The sequence below is a fragment of the Drosophila suzukii genome, chromosome X, assembly GCF_043229965.1.
Source record: "Drosophila suzukii chromosome X, CBGP_Dsuzu_IsoJpt1.0, whole genome shotgun sequence".
Taxonomy (NCBI): Eukaryota; Metazoa; Arthropoda; class Insecta; order Diptera; family Drosophilidae; genus Drosophila; species Drosophila suzukii.
In genome coordinates, this window is record NC_092084.1 from 21,323,556 (window position 1) to 21,332,556 (window position 9,001).

A 9,001-nucleotide genomic window follows, 5' to 3' on the forward strand; every position below is an offset into this window, starting at 1 on the left:
TTTGGACTTGCCGCTGTCCGAATAGAAAATCCCTGCCGAAAGCGATTCGATCTATTTCTTTATTTAATTAGGGTGAACTTAACAATTTAATCTCGGTAACTAGAATTAATTGTACTTATTGACAGAGAAGAGGAAATAAAATAAATTGTTCACTATTCATTTATGTTCATTCATGTTCAGAATTCATTCCAACATAAGAATTATTTTTTGGTGTACACGACAACCCTGGTCTGTCGAAGTTAAACACTGGAAAAGGACCGATAGGCCCAGTCAGCTGTTTCATCAAAGTAGGCTTTTGCTGTCTGACATGTGAACTACCATAAATTCCATTTTTCAATCAGTAAGGCGACTAACTAATAAAAAACCGAATACGTATATTATATAAAGACTTTAAAATATGAAGTTCTACAAGTCAATGGTAAGAAACATTGTGTGAAGAGAAATGAATCTTGTATCTCTAATTGAACTTCACCGCAGCTGATCTGTTTTTATGGATTGGTAATATGCGACTGGATATTGGCCGCTCCCCAACCTAAGTGCATGCTGAACAAGACCCGTGAAGAGCCTTCGGAATCCGACCCCATTAATTTTAATGAGGACCCCATTATTTCTGGAGAAGTGAAAGCATTGGATAGGCAAATTGAGATGCTCAATTCGATAGTTGTTTGGCCCATTAAGTTCTTTTGTGAGGAGGCAAAGAACATTTTCAAAGACTGGGAGTATTTACAAACTTGTGAAGTAGTAAAAAGAAGCAAAGCGTGGAGTCAAAAACGGATCACCGGGGAGATGGAGTCCTACGAGGACTAGGAGCCGAAATATGCCCGCCGCATGAAGAACGGCAAGGACATCGCCACATTCGAGCCCTGGTTAGTCTACAATCTCCGATGGAAAGTCATTTGAAACTACAAGAACCCAATATCACTATCTTCGAGTTGCCGCACTTCAGACTGCGCACCCGAACTATAAAAAAACCAACCACTTTCAAAACACAACGATATATAATTTCATTTAAAAAATTTATACTATTAACATAAACAGCAACAATGACTTAAATGGTAAATGGATTATGGGTGTTGGATTATGGATTATAAAGTTAGTTTAGCAGCCCAAGAATATAAAGTATAGATTGCTACGGTTGTCGGAACTTGATGTATCCAGTTTCAGCTTTTTGGACTCTCGTTTGCAGGTCACCTCCAAATTTACCACAGTGCCGTTCTTACTGACACTTTCTGTCCTCACGATTTCCGGGACTTCCCCTGATTCAGTCTCCGTGCTATTGGCCTCTTTCTGTGCATCCATTGTAAGTCCTTGTTGCACTTCTGGCAATATAGCAGAGGTGGTATTCCCGGAAACAGTGGGTGCAGAGGTTGAGTTTTGACTGGGTTCTGGCAATGTTTTGTTTTGGGACTCCGCGACTGCGTTAATCTTTATGGCTTTGTCCAAAGACCTTACAGTAGTTTTATCATCCTCTGATTCTTCATCCTCCGGAGTTCCAGAAGAGCCATAGACTGGATACGTTTTATAGTCACTTGAGGATGGATAAGTTGGATATGATGGGTATGTCGGTTCCACTATGGGAGTGCTAGATTCTGGGGTAGTCTTTGCCTCAGTGGTCTCTTCAGGTGTCTTCTCAGTACTTACTTCCACTGCATTTATTTTGAGAACCTTATTTAAAGACCCTTGAGTGGTTTCTCCATCATCAGGAGCTTTAGTAGAAACATAGTCTAGATTAGTTTTATAGACACTTGAGGATGGATAAGTTGGATATGATGGGTAAGTCGGTGCCGCTTTCGGAGTGCTAGACTCCACCGTAGTCTTCGCCTCAGTGGTCTCTTCGGGTTTCTTCTCAGTACTGACTTCCACTGCATTTATTTTGATGAGCTTATCTATAGACTCTTGAGTGTTTTCTTCATCTTTAGGAGCTTCAGTAGAGCCGTAGACTGGGTAAGTTTTATAATCACTCGTAGATGGATAAGTTGGATATGATGGGTAAGTCGGTGCCGCCTTGGGAGTGCTAGGTTTTGAGGTAGTCTTCGCCTCAGTGGTCTCTTCAGGATTCTTCTCAGTACTTACTTCCACTGCATTTATTTTGAAAACCTTATCTAAAGACTCTTGAGTGGTTTCTTTATCCTGAGGAGCTTCAGTAGAGTTATAGACTGGATAAGTTTTATACACACTTGAGGATGGATAAGTTGGATATGATGGGTAGGTCGGTGCGGCTTTTGGAGTACTAGATTCCGAGGTAGTCTTCGCCTCAGTGGTCTCTTCAGGCTTCTTCTCAGTACTTACTTCCACTGCATTTACTTTGAGAATCTTATCTAAAGACTCTTGAGTGGTTTCTTCAATCTGAGCAGCTTCAGTAGAGCCGTAGGCTGAGTAAGTTTTGTAGACACTTGAGGATGGATAAGCTGGATATGACGGATAAGTTGGTGCCGCTCTTGGAGTGCTAGGTTCCGAGGTAGTGTTCACCTCAGTGGTCTCTTCAGGTTTCTTCTCAGTACTTACTTCAACTGCATTTATTTTGAGAACCTTTTCAAAAGGCTCTTGAGAGGTTTCTTCTTTCTCAGGAGCTTCAGTAGAGTTATAAACTGGGTAAGTTTTATAGAGATTTGAGGATGGATATGTTGGATATGATGGGTATGTCGGTGCCGCTTTGGGAGTGCTAGATTCTGCGGTAGTCTTTGCCTCAGTGGTCTCTTCAGGTTTCTTCTCAGTACTTACTACCACTGCATTTATTTTAATCACCTTGTCTACAGACTCTTGTGTAGTTTCCTCATCCTCAGCTTCAGTAGAATCATAGACTGGGTAAGTTTTGTAGACGTTAGAGGACTGATAAGTTGGATATGATGGGTAGGTGGGTGGCGCTTTGGGAGTGGTAGATGCTGAGGTAGTCTCCGCCTCAGTGGTTTCTTCAGGCTCCTTCTCGGTACTCACTTCCACTGCGTTTATTTTGAAGACCTTATCTAAAGACTCTTGAGTGGTTTTTTCGCCCTCAAGACTTTCAGTAGAGCTGAAGACTGTGGGTGCCTTATAAATATTGAGGGATTGATAGATGGGTTTGGTTTTAGGCGTGCTTGATTCTGTGCTAGTTTGCTGCTCAGTGGTCTCTTTAACTTCCTGTCGAGATTCCTTTACGGCGTTAATGGAAAGTGAAGGCTTTGATGGCTTTGCTGTGGTTGTCGCGTGCTGTGGAGAAGCAGTCGTCGCGTATTTCTTTAAAGGAGGAGCAGTGACTCTGGACTCTGTGGAACTGGGCTCCGTGGGTAGTTCTGCCTCTGTTGTTGGGGCTTCAGTCGGCGAAGCCGTCGTGGAGGGCTTTTGGGTGGTTTTGTTAGCTGGTCCTTCGATCACGGCATTTACCTTTATATTCTGCCTAGGGTTTGATGTTACACTTGGGGCCTCAGTGGTGTCTTCCTGCTCGGTTTCAGGTGTTGTGGAAGTTGTTGTGGTGGAAATGCTTGTTGTGGAAGTGGTTGTGGGGGAATTGGTTGTTGTGGTGGAAGTGGTTGTTGTGGGGGTAGTGGTGGGAGAAGCGGTTTGTGTTTCCTCGTAGGTTGGATTTGTATAAGGTTTGGAGGTAATGGCGTAATCGGACTCAGTGGGTATGTTTTCCCAGGAAATCTCATATGGGTGATAAACTGGTGCCTCATAGGTGGGTTTCGGGGATACAAATGACGATTGTGGATAACCTTGAGGCTGAGATTGCGATCCATATGGTCCGTAGGGTCCGTAAGGTCCAGCCGATCGTTGAGATCCATAAGGTCCTTGAGATCCATAAGGACCTTGGGATCTGTAGGGTCCTTGAGGAGGTGCAATTGCTCCGTAAGAGGCATACGATCCAGAAGATCCATAGTTCGGTTGGTATGGGTTGATCGCATAGGGATTGTAGTTTTGAGCGCGAGGTGATTGGGCGACTGGATATCTACTTTCACAGGGGCCATCGTGCTGCTTTCTCCAAGCTGGAATAAATAGTTTGGTGACAGTCATTGTAGATATAATATTTTATATATATAATTCTAATAATTATTATTATTTGTTCTTTTTTCATACAGTTTTTACGAATTACATTACTTGAATAATTTTTTCTGATTATGAAGCTTAAGTCAGTATAACTATGACGTACACTATGTACAGTTCTTTATTAAAAACCCATGCCTTGGCGTATGTACATATTTACTGACAAATTGTTGACTAAAACGTGCCGTTTAAAATAAGCTTCTATCAGTTTAACAGTTTCGCATTTATATACAATTAAACTGAATTTATAATTATCAAAAAATGATGAAATAAATATTAAAAATTTGCATTGCAGGCAAGGAAACGTTTATAAAATAAATAAATGTTTTAAATTCAATAAAATAAATTTTTTGGTACAGTAAACACTAACTATTTTTGTGTTATATGATCCAAAGAGTCTATCTTAATTTGTCCCGAAATACTTACGATGTCCTGTGCGGCACTTGACCAGCTGCAGCTCGCATTCACTCCGGAAGTTTCGCCTGGCATCCTTGTACTTTCCGCAAATGGGATTGTACTGATCCTGACAGTTATCCGGGCAGACTTCGAAAGTTTCGCACCTATTCTCATGGATGATCTCCCAGTCTGCAGAGAGAGACAGAGAGTTTGACTTGGTGAGTGACTAATAGGCGGTTGATGGACCCGAGGGCAATACTCACTTATTCCTGTCAGGGCCCGGAAACGTTGGACCTCGCAGGGACTGGGAAAGGTGGATGGCTGGGCACCGGGAGCACCGGCACAAACCAGACTCTCGGGACCCGACGGCGGACACGGTAAATCATATGGCTGCTGGTGCTCGAAATAGTGCGGTGCTGGGTAGTAAGGAACTCCGTAATCCCTAGCCTGAACTGCGACGAGCAGGGCGATTCCAATTGGTAGTAGAATTGCTGTCATATTGAAAGAACGATTCGAAAACGACTATGCCATGACCCCCAACGATTCCAGTTTTTATACGTCCAGCTATCCTAACACTTGGTGCTCTCATACACTTGCAATGCTCGTGTACGTGTCGGGGACTCTGTTTTTTATTATTATTATTTTAATATTGCTTCCATAACTCTCGTATCAATCGGCAAAAACCAGACGCCTCTTCTCCCACTTTCATTCCGTCTTGCAGTTCATTATGAAATTTATTATTACCGCCATTATCGCGGTGGCTTAGCTCAACCTTGAGTCATGTGAAATTGTCTGCGAGCCGCAGTTCTTCGGAAAGAAATGAGCTAAGACATGAGTCAGCAGAATCGGAATGAAGAATTTTACAGCTGGAAACTTGCACTTGACTTCGACGACGGGTTGAAGGGCGTTGCAAAGTTCACGTGTGGCACTTTTTCCAGCGATCGAAGATCACGTTTCCCTTGATATAACACTAACTCTATGTACTTGTATTTTGATTTCGAATAAAAATAGAAACGTGTTCCGTTGGCTTAAATGGAATATCGATCATTGGAATTATAAGTATTTCGCAGTTTATACATTTTTTAAATACCTCTAGATTTGTTTTGGTTTTTTATACTGAACTAAAACTTTTGTTCAAATCAAGATTTTTAATTAATTCTTAAGGAAAATAGTATGAGAAGTATTTTTTTTTGTGTATTAAAGTATCAGATTTTCTTTATTGGGTCCTAAATTACAATGTCCAATTAGTAGGTATATATTACATGAGATTGGGCATAGTTCGTTGATTGACCATACCACTGGTAGGATGGCGTTCCCTGAGGTGATGTTGTTCCCGTGGTGCTTTTCGGAGTTGTAGTAGTGCTGGTCGGAGTTGTGGAGATACTCGAAGAAGTCCTCGCTACAATGCATCCAGAGAACTGAAAGACAATCCTTGATCCTGTGGTTATCAGAACTTTGGTGATCTCCGTGCAGTTTGGTTCTCCCGTATCCGTGTTCAAGGCCACGGCTTCCAAATCGAAATCTACAAGCCGTTCGTCCGCATTTCTGACCTCAACAGTCAAGGGTTGAGCCTGCCATAAAAGGTGTTTATAACTATTAGACTTCTCTGGTAATGTATTATATTTATATTATTTTACTTACAGATGCGGCAGTGTTTGAAGTTGTGGAGGAATCCGTTGTTGTTGTCGTAGAGGAATCTGTACTTAACATCGTTGTTGGATCTGTTGTTGTCGTTGTAGAAGAATCTGTGGTTGTAGTTGATGTGGAAGTTGTTGTTGTTGCAGAAGATGTGGAGGTTTCTGTTGTAGTTGTGGTTGGAGCATTTGTTGTCGTTGTAGAAGACGCTAAAGTTGTCATTGTGGATGGGACCGTTGTCGTTGTAGAAGACGCTAAAGTTGTCGTTGTGGATGGAGCCGTTGTCGTTCTGGAAGACGCTAAAGTTGTCGTTGTGGATGGAGCCGTTGTCGTTGTAGAGGAAGATTCTGAAGTGGTTGTCGTTGCTGGATCTGTCGTTGTCGATGTTGAAAAATCAGTGGTATTCGTTGTGGTAGGATCGGTCGTCGTTGTTGTGGAAGGATCGGTAGTCGTTGTTGTGGTAGCGTTAGTGGTTGTTGTGCTGAAAGACTCTGTAGTCGTTGTTGAATTCGATGCTGTCGTCGCTGGATCTGTAGTTGGTTCTGTTGCTGGATCTGTAGTTGGGTCTGTAGTTGGGTCTGTAGTTGGTTCTGTTGCTGGATCTGTAGTTGGGTCTGTAGTTGGGTCTGTTGTTGGATCTGTAGTTGGGTCTGTTGTTGGATCTCTTGTTGGATCTGTTATTGGATCTGTTGGTGGATTTGTTGTTGGATCTGTTGTTGGATTTGTTGTTGAATTTGTTGTTGTCGTTGTAGAAGATTCTATGGATGTGCTTGTGGACGGATCCGTTGTCGTTGTAGTGGATGATTCTGTAGTTGTTGTCGTTGTGGGCTCTTGCGTTGTCGTGGTAGAAGGATCTGTGGATGTTGTCGTTGATGGTCCTGTGGTTGTTTCGGTAGTTGTTGTTGACTGAGTCGTTGATTTTAAGGTTGTTGGTTCTGTGGTTGTTGATCTAGTTGTAGTTGTTGTCGGTCTTGAAGTTGTCGTTGTTCTCTCGGTGCTTGTTGTTGTAGAAGCTTCAGTGCTTGCTGTTGTCGTAGATGCTTCACTAGTAGACGTTGTAGTTTCAGTTGCAGTCGTAGTTGTAGATGGCTCAGTTGCTGTGGTTGTTGTTGAATACGTGGGGATCTTAGTTGATATAGGAGCTTTTGTGGTGGTTCTTGTTGTCTCATAACATGGCCGCCTGGTTGCTTCTGGTCGCCTGGTGGGGTAGTTCCAATATGGAGGCCTGTAACTCACTCGGTTCCTTCTCCGCGGAGCTTGAGGCCTCTTAAAAGACCATATCGGATACGGAAGATCGTAGTCCGGCGCTGTATCATAAGTATCTGATGGTGGGATCGCGTCGTAATTTCTGATATATTCTGGATCATTGGAAATTCTGGGTCTGGGTAGGCGGGGTGAGTAAAGCGAGCGGGGCGGTTGAGCTACCACCAAACTTCGGTGATTATAATAGTAGCCCACATCAATTAGCTTTGGCTGCGGCAGCGACGGTGCCTCTTGGCAATAAATAGGGTCTGTCAAAACGAATTCTATAAAGGAAAACATATTAGTTATAAATTATTTATATTTTAAGAAACAAAATATGACAAAGTAAATTCCGACAAAATAGTAAATATATGATGTAAAATGTAATTCAAAACCGAAATATTTCTCACCATCTTGGCCACTGAATATCAGCTTTACATTATAGTCGTTGAGTTCACAGATACTTTCAAAACTGCGATAGCAAAGCCCGCTTTTGCCACAAACTCGGGGGCCACAGGGTCGTTGGTTATAACTCGGAACATTTTTTAGACGTTGAAATCCCGGGTAATCTCCGCGATGACCCTTGGAGAAGGTCAAAGCTGACATCAGGACTAAACAGGCAAGCACTCTCCACATTTTGAAGGTTGGTGGGTAACTGATGACTTCAACTTACCCTTTGACAACTATTTATACGACTGACTTGTTCTTCTCTAAGGTAAATCTCTGAAGAAACAACAATAACTACATACAAGAGCCGCAGACGGCGCCTGTCTATCGAAAGTATACGTGCCAGAGCCCCATTTCCAATGTAAGTGCCGCCAGAAATCCAAAATAAAGTACAAAAAACCGAAAGCCATCAGCGCCCACTCGGGTTCTCTTTCTCTGTTCTCGACTTTGATATTCCCGGATCGGAGTACAAAGAAAATGTCAAGACCAAAACCACGCAATCTGAAGTTTAAGAAACTGCTTGCCATAAAGTTGCACTGCTTACGCTAAAAGCTCAGCTAAGCAGTAGAAAGCAAATGTCTTGGTTGAAAGACTGGATATTACTTTCTCTATTTACTGTAGAAAATATTCAAGTTATTACCGAAACTAAATGATTAATAAATGTAAAATTATTTCAAAACTTAACTGCTCAGCTTATTACTGACTAAAAATACAACAGAATTCGTTTTAAAACCTTGAAAGACACCTTTTTTGCTAAATTTAGAATTTAAAGTATTAGGCACTTACGTTACAAAAATTAATTTTTAGGAAATAATTTGAGAAACTAAAAATAAAATATAAAATATTAATAAATGTTTGTTGAAATTGAATTTAAGGAAATAATTTAAAAATGAAAGACTATGGCTATTTCGGAGGTTAAAATAAAATGCTAGCCCTGTTTACATAAGTAGAAAGTCATAAAATAAAAATTAACAAAATTAAAGTAATATAATTCTGATCCATTTAAATCCGGTAAAAAATAGATTTAAGGGTCTTGGTACTGTTAAAGACTACAATACTGCCAATTTTATAATTATTAAATATAATTACATATTAATTAAAATAAAATATTAATAAAATAATTAATTATAAACTAAAAATGAAATATTTCCGTGCACTTCCGGCGTATAACAGTTTTCGGCAAGCAGTCCAGGAAGCACTGCTTGCCCATTTGAATCCTCGGCGTGGGATTCCTTTGCTCTGATGAGGCATTTTCTTTTCACTT

General features: G+C 41.2%; 3 protein-coding genes across 3 annotated transcripts; 1 reads left to right on the forward strand and 2 right to left on the reverse strand.

Moving 5' to 3' along the window:
• The first annotated feature begins 263 nt into the window (after positions 1 to 263).
• Positions 264 to 1,694, forward strand: LOC108005271 (uncharacterized). The gene is made up of 2 exons (XM_017068459.4): positions 264 to 418; positions 478 to 1,694. The coding sequence occupies exons 1-2, from the start codon at positions 398 to 400 to the stop codon at positions 805 to 807; spliced, it is 351 nt and encodes a 116-aa protein (XP_016923948.1). The 5' UTR covers positions 264 to 397; the 3' UTR covers positions 808 to 1,694.
• Positions 980 to 4,941, reverse strand: LOC108005192 (mucin-2). The gene is made up of 3 exons (XM_036821266.3): positions 4,677 to 4,941; positions 4,444 to 4,602; positions 980 to 3,959 (listed from the first exon to the last, which is right to left on the reverse strand). Exons 1-3 carry the CDS (start codon positions 4,909 to 4,911, stop codon positions 1,099 to 1,101), a joined length of 3,255 nt encoding a protein of 1,084 aa, XP_036677161.2. The 5' UTR covers positions 4,912 to 4,941; the 3' UTR covers positions 980 to 1,098.
• Positions 4,942 to 5,610: 669 nt separating this feature from the next.
• Mur11Da (Mucin related 11Da) lies at positions 5,611 to 7,965 on the reverse strand. Its single transcript, XM_017068416.4, has 3 exons — positions 7,701 to 7,965; positions 6,055 to 7,574; positions 5,611 to 5,984 (listed from the first exon to the last, which is right to left on the reverse strand). The coding sequence occupies exons 1-3, from the start codon at positions 7,924 to 7,926 to the stop codon at positions 5,658 to 5,660; spliced, it is 2,073 nt and encodes a 690-aa protein (XP_016923905.2). The 5' UTR covers positions 7,927 to 7,965; the 3' UTR covers positions 5,611 to 5,657.
• Positions 7,966 to 9,001: the final 1,036 nt, after the last annotated feature.

Bases quoted from the DNA above. Each gene is read 5' to 3' on its own strand.
- LOC108005271 (XM_017068459.4), top strand. From the start codon at position 398: ATGAAGTTCTACAAGTCAATG. The intron at 419-477 runs GTAAGAAACATT...ACTTCACCGCAG, and splicing joins TGAAGTTCTACAAGTCAATG to CTGATCTGTTTTTATGGATT.
- LOC108005192 (XM_036821266.3), bottom strand. From the start codon at position 4,911: ATGACAGCAATTCTACTACCAATTGGAATCGCCCTGCTCGTCGCAGTT. The intron at 4,603-4,676 runs GTGAGTATTGCC...CTCTCTCTGCAG, and splicing joins CCGGGCCCTGACAGGAATAA to ACTGGGAGATCATCCATGAG. The intron at 3,960-4,443 runs GTAAGTATTTCG...TATTTATTCCAG, and splicing joins CAAGTGCCGCACAGGACATC to CTTGGAGAAAGCAGCACGAT.
- Mur11Da (XM_017068416.4), bottom strand. From the start codon at position 7,926: ATGTGGAGAGTGCTTGCCTGTTTAGTCCTGATGTCAGCTTTGACCTTC. The intron at 7,575-7,700 runs GTGAGAAATATT...TTTCCTTTATAG, and splicing joins GATATTCAGTGGCCAAGATG to AATTCGTTTTGACAGACCCT. The intron at 5,985-6,054 runs GTAAGTAAAATA...CTTTTATGGCAG, and splicing joins CTTCAAACACTGCCGCATCT to GCTCAACCCTTGACTGTTGA.